General features: G+C 39.0%; 2 protein-coding genes across 6 annotated transcripts in view; one reads left to right on the forward strand and one right to left on the reverse strand.

Annotated features, from left to right (window-relative positions):
• Positions 1–12,154, forward strand: LOC107041600 (cingulin-like protein 1). 5 transcript variants are annotated; one of them, XM_015262217.2, is made up of 11 exons: positions 1–87; positions 2,259–2,480; positions 3,157–3,249; positions 3,636–4,172; positions 5,004–5,214; positions 5,817–7,231; positions 8,317–8,600; positions 8,651–8,768; positions 10,119–10,416; positions 10,573–11,069; positions 11,996–12,154. In XM_015262217.2, the coding sequence occupies exons 2-11, from the start codon at positions 2,322–2,324 to the stop codon at positions 12,041–12,043; spliced, it is 3,660 nt and encodes a 1,219-aa protein (XP_015117703.1). In that variant the 5' UTR covers positions 1–87; positions 2,259–2,321; the 3' UTR covers positions 12,044–12,154. The 5 variants fall into 5 exon arrangements, with proteins under 5 accessions (XP_015117703.1, XP_015117698.1, XP_015117700.1 ...); XM_015262212.2 differs by having other exon boundaries at positions 10,119–11,069; XM_015262214.2 differs by having other exon boundaries at positions 8,666–8,768; positions 10,119–11,069.
• A 1,325-nt stretch (positions 12,155–13,479) lies between these two features.
• Positions 13,480–23,372, reverse strand: part of LOC107041601 (transcriptional activator cubitus interruptus) — an 87,993-nt gene continuing 78,100 nt past the window's right edge. Inside the window, exons 5-8 of the mRNA XM_015262218.1 lie at positions 20,793–21,619; positions 18,823–19,725; positions 17,599–17,853; positions 13,480–15,445 (exon numbers count right to left, since the gene is read on the reverse strand). Of these exons, the coding sequence (XP_015117704.1) occupies positions 14,183–15,445; positions 17,599–17,853; positions 18,823–19,725; positions 20,793–21,619 (3,248 nt within the window). The 3' untranslated portion in view covers positions 13,480–14,182. The remainder of the gene's footprint in view (positions 15,446–17,598; positions 17,854–18,822; positions 19,726–20,792; positions 21,620–23,372) is intronic.

A 23,372-nucleotide genomic window follows, 5' to 3' on the forward strand; every position in this document is an offset into this window, starting at 1 on the left:
CATCCAGCAAGGTGTCTACGTACGGCTCCCGAAGAACACGAATTTTTACTTGTTAAATGCGTTTCGGAGATTTAAATATCGATTTTTGTGAGTTTCAGCTGATTATTTGTGTATTAATCGTGGTAACAAGTGTCTAAATATTGTTTATTATCATCTCTGTGGGTGTGAATTCAAATTTGATGGATTTTCCTCGAATTTTCGGCGATTTCGTTCTACGAAATTGAGATGTGGTTTTCATGAATGAATCAGATATTTTTTATAGCGGTAACAATCACCGCTTTTTAATAAATAAAAATTCAGTGGAAATAATAAAAATAAATTGAGAGAGTATTTTTAAAAATGAAAATACAAACGTTGTGAAATATATGGAAGAAAAAAAATTGTTTGCTTGAGTTAGAAACATTTTTTCGTCATCAGAAAATTTTTCATCTACAAAACGTTTTTTCATTTCTTCGCCTTTCAAATTCGTGGAAATTTCTAAAATAAGATAACGAAACAATGAAAAAGTTCTGTATTGCGACGAGAAGTTTATGTTTCCTTTGTCCATGCCGACTGTTCTATATTTGCAACAATTTTAAATCACGCATTCGGTTATTTATAGCCATTTTTTTCTCGCCTTCCACGTGTCATCCACCTTTCAAGACAATTTCAATCTTGAAAGACGCATTTTAATTCTGGTTAATTTAGCTTTTTGTCTGGGGGTTGAAGTAGAGGACTAAACCGCTGATAATGATTTGTGAGTTTATTTTCGATGGTCTCGTGCAAGATAAATAATGGTGAAATTCAACCGAAACCTGATGAAATGTGCTTCTGACAAAGAGCATTCCTCTTGCCAATATCCAAAGCGGTATAAACCAGCCAAGTAGAGCATTACACGTAGTTGGATGCCTTTTCAATCCCAAAAATAACACTTTACAAGACGTGTCTAAATGAGTCGTATTCTCTCATTCTACAACGTAAAACACTTTTGACATCTCAATTCACAAATTGGCTGTCCCATAGAGAGATCGGCAGGAAAATCATATTCATTATTAATATTTCATTACCAATTAATTACCAACGGTTGATGAAAAAAATTGAAATGTTTTTTTTTCGTAATGAATAATAATACCAAATGTATTTTTCATTGCGATGCTAATGAGGAATGAGAATGAAGAAAGAAACAAATAATTTATCAATCAATAATGGTTCAAAATTTATTCTCATTATTATATTAATGGAAAATGAAAAACAGAAAATCGCGATTTCTTTCGTCATGAATAATGAAACGAAACTCATTTTTCATTATTATTTAATTATCATAGTAATAATACCCTTTGATGTCACAAGATGTGAACCGCTATGTAAACGCTCTTCTTCAGTGAAAAATGATTGCCGTATGACGGACCTAACTGCCTACCTGCTAATTTTCTGTTCATTGTCCATTTTAACTCGCTATCTTATTTTAGCTCTTCCCAAAAAATATTCAATTAATGAGGTAAATTTAATCATTAATTACGTGAGTATTCATTTAAATATTCGTCTAATTAAACCTTGTTACGACTTTTACTTCCTCTAAATGATTAACTTTGCTCATCTTCCCGGCAACATCGGCAGGGCCGAAACATTGCCGCGCACCAGTCCGGAAATCTCACTAAATCATTCAATCGGTAGTGTACCTATAATTACTGATTAATTGAGTAATAGAAAGTTTTTGTTTCTGATCATCTTCATGGGGAATGACATTTCAATAATCTTTGTCCATTGTCACAGTAATGAATATTTTCACGGTCAACATAACCCATTAACAGAATAATGAAAATATTTCAGTTTTCATTATTGATTACACAAGTACTAGAGAATAGTTTGATTTGATTATCAAATGAACAACTTTTCTAGACTATTAAAGTTTAATTCTTGATGAGATAAATGATAGATTTTATTGTTAATTATTACTCATTGATACGGTATTTAATACTTATTCATCATACTCATTCATACTCATTCTCATTATAATATAATGAAAAATATTTCCGCGTTATTAGTGATTAAGCAAAAAATATGATCTCTGGTCCCAAAACAAACAAATTCGTCTATAATTTAAGGCATTAATTTAAATCCAGTCGATCAAGCGGAATAATTTGTCGTTTTTATTTAATCCTATGATTCATTCAATTTTTTTTTGTAGAAATAAACGATTAGGAATTAAATCGGCAAACGTAACAAATTCTTGACAATTTCAAAGTATCACAGGTCCGTTTATTTATTTATTTTTTCAGAGAATCTTCCACAGTAGAAAATTCCCAAACGACCGAACGACTCATAATTTATGAGAACGAGCCATGGGTATGGGACACAGTCTCCACAACCAGAAGGATTACGAGCCTCCGCCGTTGCCGTCGCCGTTCGGCCCTGGCGGACCTTTCCAGGGCTTCCCGAGGACCTCCAGAGTCTCCCAAGCCTCCTTACACTCTTCAGTGGCGTCGAACCCGCAGAATCAAGTGAGGAAGTCGTCTTGAAGAAATTCGAACCCTTCCTCAACCCCCGATTTTTCCTACTCTGCATAATAGTCCGAAAAATTTCTTGATTTTGTATTTTTTTCCGGCCAACGATTAACGATTAAAGGCATTTATTCAACATAAAACCGCAATTTATCAATGTATAAGTACAATTATTTATAAGCGTAGGAATATTCAGTCGTAATCTCAGCCCTTAGACTCTTACTCACAATTATCGTGGAGATTGTATTTTATTCAGATAACAGAGGGATTATTTATTTATTTTATTTGTTTATTCAATTGTTTTATTGCAGTTCAACATTAAAGCCGAGAAAATTCTACGGTAAATGTCTCAATAGAATAAGTTGTCCAGAAAAATCGAATTCTATTGACTTTTTCTATGGAATATTAATATTTTCAATTAAACATTTCAATAGAATGCACCAAAAACTAATAGAAAGTTTCAGTAGTGCTGCATATTTATGCCTTGCCGTTCGCTTTTGACTTTTGAATATCTTAATAATCTAATTTTTTAATAATTTTTTATTAAAAACCTCTCCTAATCAGAGAATTTTTCGTCCTCAAAACGATTTAAAATTTTGTCTCTTTTCAAATTCATGGCAATTTCGAACAGAACAATGAGAAAAATCCTCACCATTGAAAGCTCCATTTGTTGTAGGAGTCAAGACCCCGAGACAGTCTGAGAAATGACGAATGGTGGCATCAACCCCCACCCCCAGCCGTCAACCTCCGTCAGCCTCACGAGGCCTTGGTAAGGAATCCCTCCCAGACCCCAAAATTCAATGCCATCACCGCGAAAATCGCCAAATTCACCGTAATCCACTCAAAAAACCTCGACTAATACCGATAAACTGGCAGATCTCCAAATAAAAAGTCTATTCCTCAGTTCTCCGAGGAATGCTGAGTCAGAGGAACTAAAATTCGTGGTTTTCGCATCACGTGGCTGGCTCGTTGTCCCCAGCGGTATCACCCCAGTCCCTGGGCCAATTCATTTAGTGTTTTCGTGTCTCTCGACTCGAGAGGATCTCATTCCTCTCGCAATCAGTCTCTCGACTTAAATCTCTAGACTAATCAGTAGTCTATCAAGACTTCGCAAGTGCAAAGACTGAGTGTTTTTCCTATTTTTAATTTTTCTAGTTGACTTACGCAACACAAATGACGGGCTGGCAGTCGGAATATGCCCCTGGGGTGCCCGTTCACCAGGAGGCGATGGAACTCACGAGGACAGTGTCCTGTCTAGCCGCTGCCAATCAGCAGTTGGCGGCGGCTCACAGTGCCCTTCTGGGACAGCTGGAGGGACTTTATCTGGAGTTGAGTAAGGAGAGGGAAGCCAGTGTAAAGAAGTGCGATGATGACTTGAGGAGGAGGGTTGAGGTAGTTGAGGGAGTGATGGGAGCCCAGTGTCAGTGCTCAGGGAGGAAAGTGGAGGGCGACTGGAGGTCGGTGAAGAAGAAGGGCAGAGGGGACGGGGACGAGGAGTACGTCAGGAGGGAGTACCAGAGGGCTGTGGAGAGGATCAGAGTACTCGAGAGTGAGTTGAAGGGCGGGAGGGAGGAGGACAGGAGTGAAGGGCTCGTGAGGGAGGTCAGGAGGCTCAGGGAGGAACAGGTGGAGACGAAGGAGGTCAACAAGAGGCTGAGGAGGGAGCTGGAGAGGGTCAGGAGGGATTACGAGGTTTGTGAAGTGGATGAGGAATTATTTGGGGGCTTGATGCACTGATAGAATTATTCATTTATTCCAAACGAGATTTGTTAACTATTAACGAATGGTAGAGTTGAATCTCTCTATATTATAGAAATCCAAATGGACTTCTGGTGATGAAAATTCGGTACTCGAAATTAGAACTCGAAAATTAATGGTCACAAGGGTCAAAATAAAGCACATGAGGGTCAGAATAAGGGTCGTGAGGTTCAGAATAAGGGCCATGAGGGTCAAAATAATTGTCGTGTGGGTCAGAACAAGGGGAATAAGGGTTAGAAGGGTCAGAGTAGGGGTCACGAGGGTCATAATTAGATGACCTAATTAGAGGGCCATAATTAGATTGAGAGTCATGAAGGTCATAATAAAGGTCATGTGGGTCATAATAAGGGTCATAAGGGTCAAAATAGGGGTCACGAGGGTCAAATAAGGGTCACTAGGATCACATTAATATTCATGAGTCATAATAAGGATCAAAATAATGATCGTTAGGGTCAGAATAAAGGTCAAAAAATTGTCATGAGGGTCAGCATAAGGATCATAAGGGGCAGAATAAGGATCGCAAGGGTCAAAATAAGGATTATGAGTCATAGTAAGGGTCATGAGGGTCAGAGTAGGGGTCACGAGAGTCATAATAAGGCGCATAAGGAAGAGATTAAGGGTCATGAGGATCATATTAAGGATCACGAGGTTCAGATTGAGAGTCGCAAGGGTCAGAGTAAGGGTCATATGGATCAGGTTAAGGGTCCAAATAAGGGTAACACGAATCAGATCAAAGGTCTAAATATGGGATTGTTCTGGTTCTAGGTATCGAAAGATTATTTTAAAGCAATGCGAGAGACTTCGGAGGACACTGCCAGGAGGATTGGGGATTCGAAGGGAACAGTGCGGGAGAACTCGATTCAGACTGATGAGGTGGAGAGACCCCAGGGGGGAGAGTTGGAGGAGTCTCTCAAGGAAATTCAAAGACTGAATGATGTCATTTCGAGTTTTAAGAGGGTTCAAAATTCCGATGCTGGTGAGTTGTTAATTATTAACAATACATTTTGTCATTAAACTATTTTCGGATTACGAGAAGACTGCTCTAAATCAATTTTTTTCAATTACTACCGCCACTTGTGTTGATACCCTTTCGTTAGATTCGATATTCCTTTTTTCAGTTAATTGTTTACAATCATATCGAATTCTTTAACGAAATAAAAACTTTCACATTCTTACTATTTATCCCCGAAATCATAACGATTAAATCTGAATTCGATAGCGAAGAAATGAAACTAAACAGGCAAACTCAACTCGAGAAGATCTTTTTAATGAATATCTATGAAGCCAGTAATCTTACAGGGAAATGTCATAAAACCCTTTTTATAACTCATGAAATTTACGACAAAAAGTTCTTATGACATTTTCTTCCCAATCCCTCCCGTTCAGAGATATTTACAGAAGAATTCGCCAGTCCGTTTTCGAATTGAGAAAATAACTGCGTCAAATCAATTTAAAAAATCATCGGTACCTCACAAACTCTAGAGCACAATGCGACCATTTTTTATCCGTTCAGTCTTCCCCATTGTTTTTTTTTATTAACATCTCCGAACGCAACCGAAGCAGCAAAATTCCATATAGAACCCCTTCATGATATCTCTCCAGAAACCTCAACCGAAGAGGAATCCGTGGAACGCCCGACCCTCGACGACTTCAAGAAAGACCTCTGCCTGAAACGCGAAGCGAGACAGCGCGCGATAGCGGCCGTCTCCTCCGAGATGGACCGGCTCCGAAAAGAGCTCGACGCCGAGAAGGAAGCGCACTCGGAGACCTCAAAGGTCCTCGACCTCCTGAAGACCCAATCCGAAAAGGCGTCCAGAAAAAGCGAGACCTTTTCGATCGGCACCGCGACAGCCCCGATAGAAGACGCGAAAGTCGCGAACGAATGGCCGGAGCCGAACTCCATCCAAAAAGACGCGCAACGGCTCACAGACGTGCTCAAGGTCTCAGACGAACTTCGCGGCTGCATCAGACTTCAAATCGAGAAGATCGATGACCTGCGGTATCACTTGGAGTGCGAGCCTGAGCTGAACGCTCACAGGATCGAGACCCTGGAGGCGATCGCGAGATCGAACAGAGACAGCTTCGAGACTCGAGAGCATCAGATGAATCGACTCAAGAACATGTTATCCCAGATTCTGGCTAGACTGGGGGACGACAAATTTAAGATTGAGATAAGCGAGGACTTGAGGACTGAGCACGACCACCAGGTGGAGGACATCCGGCGGCTGAAGGCCCTCTACGACGAGAGGATGAGGGTCCTGGTTGACCTGAAGGACTCGGCGACAAAAGACCTTCTGAGCACTAGGCACAAGCTCAAGGGTCTCGTGAAGGAGAAGGAGTCACTGGACGAGGACCTGAAGAAGGCCGAGGAGAAGATCGACGCGCAGGACACGGAAGTGTCGAATCTTGAGTCACAGCTGGGGCTGACCAAGGCGGACTGCAGGGATCTTCAGAACCAGATGTCGCTGATCAACAGCTTGTTCTCGCAGATGTTGCTGAGCGCTTCCTCGGCGGATATGGATCTCGACAGACTGACGCAGTTGCTGCAGGAGAATCATGACTTGATAAGCGACATGGCTCGGGAGGAGGGCACGGAAGCGGCAGCCCTCCCGAAACTCCTGCTAGACCTCGTGGAACAGGTGGAGGGACGGGAGAAGTCTAAGTCGAGCGAGGGAAGCTCGGAGAAGAAGGAGGATGAGGCGCAGGAGGAGAGCATTGCCAACAATCTTCCCAAAGTTTGGAAAGTCCTGACGGAATTATTGAGCTGTCATGCCGCTGGGTCCTCCGCCTCAACATCGTCTACTCTGTTATCTAATGATCCTAACAGTTGCTACAAGTCAGTGGACACTCCCACTGGCCCCAGGCTTGTCATATCAGTTAGCAAGACTTATATTCGACTGAAGGAGCTGATCTTGGAGAAGAAACATCTGGAGAAGGAGATGGGGAGGATGAAGCAGTTGAATTCACATTTGGAGAGTAAATTGGGGGAACAGGTAAGGAATTTGAATGGTACAGGGATGACAAAATTCAATGGAAAAACTTGACGAATTCGTTAGAATATTCTATTGGAATTCTCTAGAAATTCTATTGGGATCCACTTTTAAACATCCAGTGCAGCCATTTTTGAAGCTTCTATTCCGCTTGTCAAGTAGTGTAATATGATGTCTATGTATATTTTTTATGTTCCGTGATCTTTTGTTTACAGGGATTGTAAAAAAAGAAATTCATTTCTTACTGTAATAAAAAAATACATATATAACATAGTATATATGTATATATCATATAATATATCTATATTATAAAAATCCAAATTGACTTCTGGTGATAAAAATTTGGTACTTGACATTAAGACTCCAAAATTAAGGGTCACGAGGGTCAAAATACGAGTTATGAGAGTCAGATTAAGAGTCAGAAGGGTCACATTAAGGGTCAGATTAAGATTCCAAATAAGGGTAACAAAGGTCAGATTAAAGGTCTAAATAAGGGTCACGAGGATCAGATTAAGGGTCACAAGGGTCAAAATATGGATTTCTACATCTCTCTATATTATAAAAATTCAAATCGCCTTCTGATGATGAAAATTTGGTACTCGAAAATTAAGGGCCAGAATTGAGTCAGAGCGCGCGTCGTATTCTAGTTCCATTGAAATTCTCGGGAATTGTCGTCAAAATTCCATTTGTTTTTTGCGCTGATTCTATGAGATATCTGATAGGAAAAAGTCAATAGACTCTCTTGAACTTTTTTTATAAGAATACTTGGGCATGATTTTTCTACGTTTTTTTACTCGGATCCTGTAATGTGAAACAAAACAAAATATAGCGGAAAAAACTTTGAAAATTCGCGCCCAATAATTTTAATAAAAAAAATCTCAAGAAAAAAATTCAAACAAAAAAGTCGAAATCTATTGACTACGCATCAAATGTCTAATAGAATCTGTACAAAAAACAAATAGAATTTTCACGAGAATTCACTAGAATTTTAATAGAATTTTAATAGAATTCCCATAGAATTTCTAGAGAATTTGTTCCAATTCTTTTGAGTCAGTGATAAAAACTGAATGAATTTGACTTCCGTCCAGGAAAAGAGATTGTCAACAGTATCTGATGAGCTCAGCAAGACATGGAACGTCGTGGGCCGAATGCAGGCTCAACACCAGCAGCTTCACACTCACGAAAAAATTCTGCGTTACGAGCTTCAGCAAAAGCGAAAGATGCTCCAGGAATTGAAGCAAGAGTTGGAGTACTGCCGGGAGAAGTGGGAGTCGGCGAGACAGAAGAACACGAATACTGAGATCGAGTGGAAAAACCTCAGGAGGGAATTCGCGGCTAGGAAGGCTCTAGCTCACGACTCGTTCAACAACAGGTAACTATTTTTTTTGTTGCTTAGAACGGGGAAAATATCAGTAATCGTAGAAATTGCGCTTCTAGTGCTGAGAGTGGTTTCAGTGATGATCGGTGTGATGACTCGGACGACGAGGAGGGGGAGGCCGAGGAGAGGGTGCGCGCAGGCCCACGCCGAAGGACTAGAAAGGTATCATAAGAATTCTATGGAACTCTTGAGGATATCCAAGTATATTTTCCTTTTTATTGCAGATTACACTATAGATTCAACGGTTTTCAATCATCATCATTTTAATTTGTCATTTTAATTGTGAGAAAAATTTGAAAAAAATTATGAATATTCAGTGTCATTCAAATTACATTTTGCACAGAATTATTATTTTTTTATCAATAAATCCATTTTTTCGACCGTTATAGTAATAATTTCTGCGACAGTTTTGGGCCATAGTCGGTCAGATGCTGGTGAAAACAATAAAAAATAATCAAATAGGGATAGTGACGAGGTCGAAAATAGCATATTTCGATACGAGTGAATTTAAATGATTACATTATGTCCTATATGAAGAAATAGCCAAAGTACTTGGACATCCTCAAGGGTTTTTGGCGTGGATACGTCTATGGTTTCGTTTTGGGGGGTCACTAAGCAAAAAAATGCTTATGCAGCCGCGCCATCTATCGGCGATGATTAAAAGCGTAAATTGAGTTGTCCTTATTAGTCAGCGGAATTGAGTTTCTTGGTTACAGCGAAAACTGAGATTTTCCTAAAGACGAGAGTTAAATCTCCAAGACAAAATTGAGTTTTCCAAGAAACGACTATCGATGGTTTAAAGCTAAAGATTCCTCTCGTAGAGTGCTCCCTTTCCGTTCTTTCCTCCCCTCCTTTCTCGTTTTCGAATTCTGATTCTGCTACTCGGCTGCTCCGCTCCCTGTTCTTCTGCTCCTCGAGGCGAAATGGTCCAGGCGGATTGGGTGCACTAAATTTATAGAAGGTTACTGCGCAAAAACTCACCATTGGCTGCAGAGTCAATGGTGGGAAGTTAGAAATCTGATTGGCCGATGAGTCGATGGTGGGGAGAAACTTTCTGATTGGCCAATGAGTCGATGGTGGGGTTAAAATGATCCAAGACCGAAGACAGTGCCATTTCTCAGATAATGAGCGAATGAATAGAAAGCATTCTTAATCAACTAAGTCTTTTGAGAACAATTTCTCATAGTATAAAGTGATGAGAAAATTCAAAAATTTTTAAATTCTTGAGTATTTCCATAGAATTCGTCAATTAAGCAGGTTCTAATTATGAATCACGAATTTTTCAATTTTGAAATTCTTTATAAAATTATAGAGACGTATAGAATTGAATATAATATTAAATTTTTGTGACGAATTACGTTAAAAAGGATACTACCAATGAGGATTTTGGTCCATAGACGTATCCACGTTAAATCTGACGGCTATATCAAGGATACAGCCGATTATGATTTTTTTCCCCAGATCTTCAATTTTTGCACCATCTCCCATCAAATAAAACATTTTTTAATCAAGGAGAGTCCAAGGGCGCCAACTCCAGACACCGAATCCGAGCAGCCAACAGACACCGAGGCATCAGACCCAAAAACCGAGTCCCCGGACCAGAGGACGCCAACCCCAGAGACATCTGACGGCTCTTCCGTAGAGTCCTCGAAGGGCCCACAGAACCCCCTGGACCAGGCCCTCGCGAATGTCATCCAGAACCTCATCCACGTCGACGGCAATCAGAGCACCGATGATCAAAAAAAGGCCCCATCCACTGCCCAGAGGTCATCCCCTTCATCAAATCCAGAGGAAGAATCGAAAATATCAGGTAACGAAGAGACAAAAAATCTTCAACACGAAGAAGTCCCCCAAGATCACTCATTCACACCAAATCATCAACATTCAGCACCCGAAGACACTGATAAGACCCCAGGGGACTCATCTAATCTCGTCTCTGTGTTTTCGATTGGGCCTTTTCCAACAGTCGGTAAAACAGTTCAGTTCAGTGATCCTCTGGTTGTGGGCCCTTCCAACGATCTTCAGGGGTCCCTATTCGGGTCTCAGAGTAATGCAAAATCATTGGAGAGTACTTCGAGGAGTTCCGAGGGCCCCGAAGAAGTTCAGGGATTAACAAATGAAGGAGGAAGACCGGAAACGGAAGCAGAAAGAGCCAGGGAGGATGATAAGGAAGATTTGGGCGGGAAAATTGACGGAAGTTCTGTGGATGGACCTTCGGCGTCGTCTTCGAGGGCCAGTAGAACCTCGGAGGAGGTGCTCGCGGCCCGCGATGCGAGGCTGAAGAGGCTGGAGGAGCAGGCCGAGTGGCTGATGAAGAAGATGAATGCAACCAGTCGGAGAGGATCTGCTTTGAGCACACGATTGGAGGAACTACATGAAGCTTACGGGGAAATTCCTGCCCCACCACCCATGCCCGATGTTCTGCCCTCTGTGAGGATTCCCACGGATCCGAATGCCGTGGAGGTAATTATTGGCGGATTGCTTATCACTGATGATTCAATGATTCCAAGACTTTAAATTTGGCCAGAAGTTTCTAAGCTAGTTTATTGATCATAACTGATTCGCGGATATGACGTCATTTCTTGTGATGTTACTTCCGGTTCCGCTGCCCCGAAAATGACGATGTATTGAAGAATACGTCACTTCCTCTGAAGTCATTTCCGGCCGGATTTTTTTTATAAGGGGTCACTTTCGGTAAACCCTTTCCGGAAATGACGAGTGGTCAAAGAAATTTAGGGCACTTCGGGTTTTGGTGAATTCGGAAATAGCAGAATTTTGAGAGTATGCAACTTCCTGTCACTTCACTTCCGGATCTCTCATATCGGAAATGACGACATATTGAAAAATATGCCACTTCCGGTCAAACAATTGTGGAAATGACCAACTTTTCAAAATACCTTTACTTCCGGTCAGAATCAATTATAAAATGTCACTTCTTGTTGTCTTCCCAGAACTTACTTTTTTTTTAATTACGTGCACTTTCGTTTTGGCGAATCCCTTGGTGACAGAATTTTGAAAACATGTCACTTCCGGGGACGCCATTTCCGATTTAAAAATTCCGAGAATAATCTTTTTTAAGATTTTGTAATTTCCGATCGCTGGAAATTACGTCATAAATTTTATCACTAGTGCAAGTTTTTGACCGGAAGTAACGTCAGCGGAAATTACGTCATCCTTGAATATTCTGTCCTTTCCGGAAATGACGTATTATAAAAAAATTGTCACTTCCGGAATTGTCATCCAGACGTCACGTCACAAAAATGTCGAGTTAAAAAACTGTCATTTCCGGAAACGACGTCAAAAAATTGGGAAAGGTCACTTTTTTTGAACCACCAATTTCCCGCCAATGTTCATAATAATTTCCCCAATCTCTGTTCAATTAATTCTAGGAATCTCAGACAGCAGAGCCGACAGGAACCCCAGAATCATCACCATGAACTTCTCAAACTCCAGACAAAACCATTTTTGTACCTTGATAAAATGTTTCAACAGGAGAATCAAATAAAATTGACGAGAAAAAAAAAATTCGACAAAAGGTGTACAGTTTATTTTACAAATAATCAACAACATCGATTTTCTTGAGACACATTTTAATCATGAACTGAATACAAAGGCATCTTAAAATTCTCTCCACCTCGATATGTATAATATTCACAAGATAATCCTAATCGTCTAATTCTACTCGCATCTACTCATAATTAATAAAATAAAATATCTTGAGAAATTGTCTGTTGTAACAAAAATGAAAAATTAAGAGACGAAAAAAAAACTAGGCACTTCCAAGTCTCTAACTCTCAGGCACAATCGAAGGCATTTAATTAATTAGTAATAGCAATCAATTCGATCATCAATTGATCTAATCACTAATGATTTCCGCGGTTAAACCGACACGTCAAGTACAAAATTTCCTCACGAAATGTTCATTAATTAATAATACTAGTCCTACGGCAATCATTCGAAACACCAATCAATCTCGTTAATTAAGAGATCAATGATAAATGAAAAATCATTCACACTATCTACAGAGGTCTTAAAAATTAGTATTGGCCTTTCTTTCTGTTCTAAAATGAATAATTAATACTCTATAATTTTCTTAATATCTCAAATCCTCACCTAATTCCGATAAATGCATCAATAACTGCATCGATTACGCCTTGATTATCACTAACGAATCCTACATTAATATAATAAATTTGTATCTTTTTTCTTCTGTTATCACAGCGTACATCGTACACTCTTCACTGAGCTCGAAATAATCTCGATTTAGTTTTTTTTCCATTGAGAAAAAAATGTCATTAAGTCCTACGGAAAATTACGAAATCATTAAATCCTAGATTATTGAGTATTAATCAACATTTCCACATCAGTCATTAACTGTTGTCACTTTATCATTGTTAATGATAGGTAATAAATTAAGTTGAAGGCACTGGGAGTATAAAAAGGCACGTGAGCCACCAAGAGGTAGTGAAAATATATTTTTACAAAATGGTTAGGTGAAAGTTTTAGAAATTATCGTTATATAAAAACTCCAGACGTTTTTTTACCATCTCTCGGAATTTAAAAAACATATCGAAGTTTTCATGACATTTTTCGCATAAAAATTTGGATATTTTAATTAGTTTCATAGATATTCATCAAAAAAATCTTTCAGGATTTTTTTTCTGATTCAATATTTTTTTATGAATGGGACATGATTCTTTTTGTATATCTCGAGATCTTATTTTTGAGTAATAAAAATTTACATCCATTTTTTTTTCGACTTTGACACCTCTCGAAATTTAATAATGATATCAAAATTTCCATTAGATTTTTCGCAGAAAAATTTCGATATTTTAATTAATTTCAGAGATATTCCTAAAAAAATCTTTGAAGATGTTTTTTTATGCAAGAATTTTTTATGAATGGGACACAATTCTTTTATTATATCTTGAGATCAAATTTTTGGAGAATAAAAACTGACAGTAAAATTTTTTTTGAGCATTAATTCTATCAAAAGGCACAGTTTCAGAAATCATTATCTAAAAACTCCAGACGTATTGTTTTCGACATCTCTTGAAATGTAAAAACAACATCAAAATTTCCATCAAATGTTTTTGTACCAAAATTTAGATATGTCAATTAGTTTCGAAGATATTCATCAACAAATCTTTCCAGAATTTTTTTTCGATACAATAATTTCTTATGAATGGGACGCAATTCTCTTTGCACATCTCGACAGTTAATTTTCAAGGAATAAAAATGCGCAATTTCAAAAATAATTACCTAAAAAATCCAGCCGTATTTTTTCGACATTCCTCGCACCCAAAAATATCAAAAAATCAAATGAGCTTCAAAGATATTCATGAAAAAATTTCAGAATTTTCTTCTGTCAATGCCTCAATGTCAGATGAATAAAAATCAATGTTTTATACATCTCGAGATCAACATTTTGACAAATAAAAAAATTCCTCCAAAGATTTCTTGCAGCTCTGACTATCTCCTCCAAAAAATCCTGCCGAAATGATCCCCAAAAACCCAGGACCCACCCAATCCTTCCTAAAAAATCCTCCCCCGTTTTACCCCAACTCCCTCGTGCCTCACTGTATCATCTGAAGATACCTATTCTCCTCGAGAAGCGAGCTCAACGAAGAAGTCATGTCATTAACCACCATATTGGAGCTCGCAGGCAGTGGCTGTGGCAGAGATAAAGGATGTGTCGAGCTGGAAACACTGGTCTCATGCCCCTGGGCATTTCCAGACCACTTCTCCAGCTGCTGGACATACGCCAGAGTCCTCCTGTAGGAGTCCTGCTGCATGCCCGGGGGTTTCATGGGGGAGCCCTGCTGGGACTGGCTGATGTCCCTGCACTGGATCTCCATGCCATGCCCATTGTAGCACTCGTGCTGATAGTTCCACTGGCAATTGCAGCCTTGAGGGTTCGTGAAGTGATTCTGTCCCTGATGCCCCTGATGCCCCTGCGACCCCTGGCAATTACAGCTCTGAAGTCGACAGTTGTTCTGACGTGAGCACTTGGGGTTCTGCCCTGGATTCCTGGCTGCATTCACCGCCGGATGTCCGCAGTTCACCTGGCAGAGGCCATTCTGCCCCTGAGCCTTGACAGGGCAATGCTGATTGGCCCCCTGGCACATGCCATTCATCCCTGCATCACCTCCCATCATCCTCGAGGGCATTCCCTCATTCCCAGGGGTTCTGGGGCACTGATTCTGCCCAGGGGCACACGGATTCCCCAGATGTCCTGGTCCCCTCGGCTGACAGTGAGATAAATTGCAGTTTCTCATCTGTACGCAGGGCTGACCCTGGTGACCCTGGCCATTGCAATTGCTACCCAATTGGCCAGAGCAGTTGTAATTTTGGTAGTAGTTCATCTGCTGGGGACAGTTTCTGGACATTTGGGCTGAATTCTGCTGGAGATTGGTGGAATTCATCTGGGGATTCAGTTGAGGGGGCAGGGCACCTGCTGCTGGTGATGTCATTGGCTGATCGCTGATGTGACTAGGTGCGTAGTGAGATCCTGGGGACATTACTTGGCTCGCTGGGGACTGCTGCATCTGGGGGCAGTTGGTCTGGGGGTAGTAGGTCGAGGTCTGGGACATTCGGGAGGAGGGACAGTGGGAGTAGGAGGGAGAGGGGGCCTGGTAGTTCTGGCAGGGTGGGGGGTTCTGAGGGGGGTTCTGCGGGGGCTGATAGCACGGTTGAGGGGGTGGCGGGTGAGGTGGGTGGGGGGAGAAGGTGCAGGGCTGCTGCTGGCGTTGGTAGTGCAGGGGATTCGTGCAGATTGGGGACTGACAGATCGGGAGGGGACTGCCGCGGTAGCTGACTTGGTTGCCTCCTGCTTGCACCTGAAATTTAATTAGTAAATTGTGAGTAATTTGATTGGGAATTAGTTGTTATTTCATTGAGGAGTTTAATTAATTAGTTTGAGTAGCTTGGCTCATTTTTGGGTCTTTCTTTTTATTAATTGAGAGTCGGTAGTGGTAATTATTATTTTAATGAGTTTAGTTCATCTTTTTACTCATTTTTTTCAATTAATTTGGAGTTGAGTAATTTTGGGTGGATTTTGCTGAAAATAGGAAGGATTCTAGTGAGTTTAGGAGACAATTGGAGAACAGGTTTTTTTGTGGGGAATTTAAATCTCTAAAAAAATCATTTGATATTTTTAACACTAAGAGATAATAATCAATGTAAAAAACATGACAAGTATAGATATGAAAGAAAGCGGATGAAATTTTGTACTAATTATTTAATCAATATTTACTAATTGTAATAACGATGATCATTAGTATTTTAATGACTTTAATTCATTTCTTAATTTTTTCTTTCATCATTTTGAGTCGAGTAAATTTGTGTGAATTTTGCTGAAAATATGAAGGATTCTAGTGAGTTTAGGAGACAATTGGAGAACAGGTTTTTTTGTGGGGAATTTAAATCTCTAAAAAAATTATTTGATATTTTTAACACTAAGTCACTCGCTCATGAGATGATAATTTAAATTTAATTTTTATTTAGAAAACATGACAGGTATAGATGAAAGAAAGCGGATGAAATTTTGTACTAATTATTTAATCAATATTTACTAATTGTAATAACGATGATCATTAGTATTTTAATGACTTTAATTCATTTCTTAATTTTTTCTTTCATCATTTTGAGTCGAGTAAATTTGTGTGAATTTTGCTGAAAATATGAAGGATTCTAGTGAGTTTAGGAGACAATTGGAGAACAGGTTTTTTTGTGGGGAATTTAAATCTCTAAAAAAATTATTTGATATTTTTAACACTAAGTCACTCGCTCATGAGATGATAATTTAAATTTAATTTTTATTTAGAAAACATGACAGGTATAGATGAAAGAAAGCGGATGAAATTTTGTACTAATTATTTAATCAATATTTACTAATTGTAATAACGATGATCATTAGTATTTTAATGACTTTAATTCATTTCTTAATTTTTTCTTTCATCATTTTGAGTCGAGTAAATTTGTGTGAATTTTGCTGAAAATATGAAGGATTCTAGTGAGTTTAGGAGACAATTGGAGAACAGGTTTTTTTGTGGGGAATTTAAATCTCTAAAAAAATTATTTGATATTTTTAACACTAAGTCACTCGCTCATGAGATGATAATTTAAATTTAATTTTTATTTAGAAAACATGACAGGTATAGATGAAAGAAAGCGGATGAAATTTTGTACTAATTATTTAATCAATATTTACTAATTGTAATAACGATGATCATTAGTATTTTAATGACTTTAATTCATTTCTTAATTTTTTCTTTCATCATTTTGAGTCGAGTAAATTTGTGTGAATTTTGCTGAAAATATGAAGGATTCTAGTGAGTTTAGGAGACAATTGGAGAACAGGTTTTTTTGTGGGGAATTTAAATCTCTAAAAAAATTATTTGATATTTTTAACACTAAGTCACTCGCTCATGAGATGATAATTTAAATTTAATTTTTATTTAGAAAACATGACAGGTATAGATGAAAGAAAGCGGATGAAATTTTGTACTAATTATTTACTCAATATTTACTAATTACAATAATGATGATCATTAGTATTTTAATCACTTTAATTCATTTCTTAATTTTTTCGTCGATCATTTTGAGTCGAGTAAATTTGTGTGGATTTTGCTGAAAATATGGAGGATTCTAGTGAGTTTAGGAGTAAATTGGGAGAGGTTTTTCGTGGAGAATTTAATTCTTAAAAAAAAACTGTTTTGAAAAAACAGAATTTTTTTCAACAAAAACACTCGTTTATGAGGTAATTAATATTTTTAAAACAAGATGAGTGAAGATGAAAGAGAAATGATGGATTTTTGATTATTGCATTTGAAAAATATCATTATATTTTTTTGTATTTCTATTAAAAAAACAATGCGCTTACATCTCATAAAAAAATAATAATAAAAATCATAATCTTACAAAAAGTAATATAATTGAAGAAAAATAAAGAATCGATCAGAAATAAAATGAAGTTTGGATTGATAAATACCTCATTCAGGTACTGCATCATCTCATCAGGAATGACAAGCTTGTTCTCCACCATCTCCCCCTCCCCCACTTCATCGAGCACAACCTCCTGATTGGGATGCAGCTCAGGCAGCTGTGCTGACCTCGGTCTAGGTGGGACAGGTGGTGAAATCCGTTGACTCTGGTATCCCCTAGTGGGCTCTGACATTCTCCTGTCTCCAGAGGGTTGGGGGAGTCCTGTTGATGGGGTCCATTCGTTTGTTCCACTCTGAACTCCCTAAACCAAAAAAAAACAATATTTTTCATGCAAAAAGGTCATGATATAAGAATTATATAAAATTAAAAGTCAAAAACATGAAAAGCTTATGATTTAAAAACATTTAAAGATCATCTCCATCGTTGATAAGTCTCAAGAAATTAATTTAATTTTGAAAATGCACTTGAATTTCGATTTATAAATTTCTTGATGACAATTTTGTGAATCTATAGACCAAAAAATTGAAATAAAGAATAACTTTTCTAAACAAATATCTGAAGGTAACGATGGAAAAAATAAAAAGCTGATCATTGGACATCAATGAATGCCAAAAATCTCATTAAAACTTCAAAATAAATCTGATTACAACTTTGAAAAATATTTTAATAAGTCTTTCCATGAATTTCATGCAATCTCTGTTCTTAAAATAAATTAAGTGACATCTCAAAATGCCAATAATAACATTTAAATCAAAACAATTCAATTTTAAATTGACAATAAAATTTATTACAACTTCACAAATATTTTTATAACTATTTCTTCACGAAATGTATATACACCCTTCTTTAAAAAAATGAATCATAATAAAAGAAAATTCTTGAAACCAATCAATCGCCATCTAAAAATGCCAATTAAGACATCTAAACCAAAATTATTGATAAGAAATTGAAAATGATATTTATGACGACTTCACAAGTCTTTTTGCAAGTCTTAAAAAAATTAATCATAGCAAGAAAATCCCGAAAATTACAATGAAAAAAAGAAGTCCAATAATTCCTAAACCAAATTTAATTATCATTAAAGAATGCCAATAATGACATTTAACCCAGAACCCTTAATTTCAAATGAAAAATAAAATATAAGACGACTTCCCAAGTCTCTTCGTACCCATTTCCCCCCCAAAAATATCTCTCCTACAAAAAAATCATCCCCCAATAAAAAAATCCCAAAAATTGCAACGAAAAAAGTAAAACAAAAATCCATATTCACCTGAATGGACATGTTCTGCGTCTGCACCACCAGGTTACTCGTGGAGTATTGTCCCTGTACCTGATTATTTCTCCCTGAGAAGGTGCTCATCTGGCTGCTCCTCCTGGAGGTGCCAGGGCTGATGGGATCATAGAAGCTGCCAGGTCCAGCAGGTCCAATCCTCGCATTGGAGACAGCACTGGCCTGGCTGCTCCTCCTGCTGCCAAAGTCAGTGGACCTCATGCTGCCATAGTAAGTGCTGACAGTGCTGCTGGAGTCCCTCCTGGGTTCGCTCAAGGGCTGAAGCCTCAGCTGAAGATCAGAGAGACTGGTCTGCCTGTTCCCCTCCATTTTCAGATCCGTGATCCTCCGGTTGAGCTCACCGATGTTGCCCTGGGGCCCTGGGACCCTCCCCCTGCCCCCAACATTCATCGAGGGGACAGGCTTGGCGCTGAGTCGCCCCTTCATTCGATTCCTCGAGGGCGGCGGCGCCTGCTGGCTCTCGATTCCCCCCACCATAGCCCTCAGGGCCACTGGGAGGTCCGCGATGTCGAGATCGTCCGACTCCTCCACCCAGTTGTCCTCTCCCAGCATCACTCCGTCCACTGTCATACCGATTTCGTCGGTGCAACCACCGACCAGGGGACTTCCCTGCTGCTGAATCATCCCTGGGGGACTGTTCGCCTCCGATTCGGATTTCACGGAGGGCGAAGAGAGGCTCGGGGTCTTCGGGTGCAGGTCCTCACTTCTGCTCGGGGAGTTGCCTCCTGCGCCTGCCTCGTCGCTACCACCACCGTCACCACCGCCCTTGTGCTTCTTATTCGCGTAGAACTCGGCACCGTGAACCGTCTTCACGTGCTTGCGAAGGGAGGAGGGGTCGGTGTAGCGCTTTGTGCAGCCCGGGGCTTTGCAAACGTAGGGTTTCTGGACAGAAGGATGAAGGTTATTAACTGGGCGAAGCCCCAATTTTGGGAGGGAATAGCTAATGAGGATTGGGGCTTGGGGGTTTAAGACGGAAAAAATATTTCGGTTTGTCATGTTTTGGGGGATTCTCATCTTTTGCGGCCGAATGCAAGCATTGTGGGGCGAACAGCCAATTCCTGGCAGGAATGGCCATATTTATAATTCATAATTATCGGTAAATTTGGAAGCTGTCATTTAGTTAATTAGAGATGCAAAATGACCGTCATTTTTTAGATCGCGTCATATGACCGAAAAATGACGGTCATGTGAGGCACAAATTTTCCAACTACAAATAATTGTCACAAATCATTTGTAACCAAATTGTTGTCAAACCATCTGTATAGTTGGATAATGACGGTCATAACTAATTTCCAATTTGTGACGGTCATGAATAAAACAAAATAGTTTCACCTACATGGATGGAAAAAAAACGTGATTTCCATTTCAAAATGCGGATTAGGCCAATACAAAAGGAATTCAACTAAAAATTGACCGAGAAAAAAATATAGATGAAAAGTGACTGTCATTTTTTCTTGACAAGTTGCGACGGTCATGAAGGGGGAGGGGGAATGTGACCGTCATATGACGGGTCATGTGACCCGCATTTGCATCTCTATAGTTAATGTCACTCTTGAATTTTTAATTATTTTAATAATCATCAAATTAGACATTCAAGTTCTGAACTATTTTATTAATCAATAATTTAGGTAGGAAGATTGCTGATTATTTGGTCAATTGGTAATCCCTTTTGAGAAATTAGAATTATTTACTTAATGGAAAATTCACAGTGCCATATTATCAAATATTCAATTCATCATCGATCGCAAATTTAAATTATAAATATGACAGTATTTCTATATTTTGATGGGAATATTTAAACCTTTATAAATGCAAGTCACAGATTCCTCTATTATTTATGGCCATCCCTGATTGCTGGACGGTTAATGGAAATTCGAGTTTCTAAACTATAAGAATCACCTAAATTCAAGAATGTTCTAAAACAGAATAAAGAATAACGCCAGTCTCACCTCATTGGAGTGCGTTCTGTTCTGGTGTTTCGCCCTGTCACTAGCATTGCTGAAGGCCTTGCTGCAGCCCGGGTACTCGCACGTGTACGGTTTTTCCCCGGTGTGGGACCTCAAGTGCGTCTTCAGGTTCTCCAGCCTCGAGTACGCCTTGAAGCACCCTTCGAAGGTGCACTTGTGGGGCTTCTCCCCGGTGTGCCTCCTCATGTGCACCACCAGCATGTACTGCGCCTTGAAGGGTTTCTCCTCCCTGGAGCACTCCTCCCACCCGCAGACGAAGCTCTTCTTGTTCGCGTGGATGTGGTCGTTGTTGATGTGCTTGACGAGATCGTCCTGCGTAGGAAACTCGAGGCCGCAGTCCCTCCAGTGGCAATTCGTCTCGATGAAGTCACCGGGCTCGTCCCTCAGGTCCTCGCTGGGGCTCAGCCCCTGGGGATGGGTCACAGCTGTTGTCGTCGTCGTCGTCGTCGTCGTCGCCGGCTCCCTCTTGACTTTAGTGTGCCGTCGGGAGGACGTGTCGGCCTCGGCCGCTATCGACCTGCTGGAGGACTCCGAGGCCCTTCTGCAGGCCTCCCCGGGGTCTGTCTTGGGCGGAAGCCCTCCGTCGTGCGGTCCTATTGCCGACGCCGAGGAGTGGGGAACCGAGAACAGCTGACTGTGCGGCGTCAGGCCGTGCGGGTGCGGGTGACTGTGGGGGTGAGGGGGCGGCGGCGAGGGTTGGAGGGGGTGGGGGAGGAGCGCTGCAGCTGCTGCACTACGCAGAAAGTGCGCCTGGAGCTGCTGCAAGTGCGGCGCCATGCCTGGGTGCATGCCCAGGGCTGGAGACATTGCTGTTGAACAATTTTTAGTTTTTAGAGGTCTTACAGGGGCTGGGGATTAGCGGGTGAGAGGGGGAGTCGTTCTCCCTTAGGTGTGATTTTTAAATCATTACATTATAATAATCCGATTAATTTTTCATCGGCGATTTGAATTCTTTGCTATTTTTTTTATGCATTGGTTCATTATTTGAAAAAATATATCAATTTTAAAATTTTCCCTAGACATTGAAATATTGAAAATTCTGCTTTCGTGGTGATCTCGTTTCTTCTCCTCTTTCATCGGAATTAGATAATAGAAGGAAAATACTCTGGTTTTTCTTTATTATTAAAAAAAGCGTTTTGGAATTTTCAAGATCGAAAAATCGTTTTTTTTAATTTATTTCTGATTTTCCTTCCCGACATTTGCCGTATTTCCTGTTTCTGTGAATGACATACGATCACAGAAATTAAAAATGTTAATCTCCCTTCAGTTTTTACAAAGAAAAAGCCAATTTGAGAAATTTCGCAAAGACATATAAAAATAGATGTTTTCATTTTATTGATACTGATTGATGATGATCGATCTCTCTGTAATTTCATTCTGCAGTTCCATTGAAATGAGATCAAAAGGGTGTAAAATTTTCATATTCGTTGACATTTTGAGATCATTGCTACTAATTAATTTAAAGAAAAAGAAAGAAATGAAAAATTTTAGGTATGATTATCAAAAATTGTTTGTCGATCTGTATTCTCACGTGGGTTATGGGGAATTCCTCATCATTCAATGTCGTAATTGGTGAATTAAGGAACAAAAAAATATGTAATAACAGTAAGAATGAGTAAAATTAAGTTAATCTAATAGTGAAGACGGAAATGGAAAGAAAATAAAATAAAATAACATAGTATAAATTAATCTGCAATCGTCTTGCGTTGAATTTTCATGAACCCCCCTAACAAACAAAAGAGAATTGAATACCATTCTATGAAACATGAATAAACGAATCATAATCGTCAAAATTATTTAGGTCAGAGGAAAATAGAATAATTCAACTTTCTTAATATTGTGTTTACTAAAGCTGTCTTCGAACGAAGTTGATTAGAATTAATAGCTAGAATTATGAGATTATCTCACATTTTTGACGTTAAGAGTAGGAGAATCTGAATGCAATATACAGAAAATGATGATCGATTTTGTCACTATGAACAAATAATATTAATATCCAAATACAAAATTTCTGATATGAATAAAAAGAAGCTGTGACTCAATATTCCAAATGAAGTTTTAATTTTTAATTTGGTGTTGAAAGTATATTGATGAGATTAACAACAGATTAATTGAATTACCGTGTGAACTACCTAAAAATTGATAACAGTGTGGGCACGCACTTTTACCAGAGTATCAACAAACATTGAATTCCAGAAATTCACGCTCTAAAGTATATTCTAGAAGGAATATAATTGTAATTATGATTAAAATCTTATCCAGTGGGCATAGAAATTAGAACATGAGCAAATCATTTATTATAAGAAGATAATAAACAATTCATTGAAAAAAGAAATATTAAATTTAACAGGAAAAAATTCATAATGAAAAAACAGGAACATTTCACAAGTATTTGTATCATAGAAAAAATCAACAAAAACATTTAAAAATGCGGAAGAGAAAAGCGAAGAAAAAAGACTCTTTGAAATTGTTCCCCTCCATTAATTTACTTTCATCTCTTCATTTTGCTCCTCCTCACTCAATCACCAACAAGAAAATACGTAATTGGATTACGTACACCGG

This window comes from Diachasma alloeum, unplaced genomic scaffold, assembly GCF_001412515.2.
Source record: "Diachasma alloeum isolate Michigan unplaced genomic scaffold, Dall2.0 Dall_scaffold_00368, whole genome shotgun sequence".
NCBI classification, from domain to species: Eukaryota; Metazoa; Arthropoda; class Insecta; order Hymenoptera; family Braconidae; genus Diachasma; species Diachasma alloeum.

What these genes read in the sequence shown, in the direction of transcription:
- LOC107041600 (XM_015262212.2), top strand. Translation starts at nt 2,322, where the DNA reads ATGGGTATGGGACACAGTCTCCACAACCAGAAGGATTACGAGCCTCCG. An exon ending in GGTTCAAAATTCCGATGCTG is followed by an intron (nt 5,215 to 5,816) that starts GTGAGTTGTTAA and finishes AATTCCATATAG; the next exon opens with AACCCCTTCATGATATCTCT. An exon ending in CACGCCGAAGGACTAGAAAG is followed by an intron (nt 8,769 to 10,118) that starts GTATCATAAGAA and finishes TTTTTAATCAAG; the next exon opens with GAGAGTCCAAGGGCGCCAAC.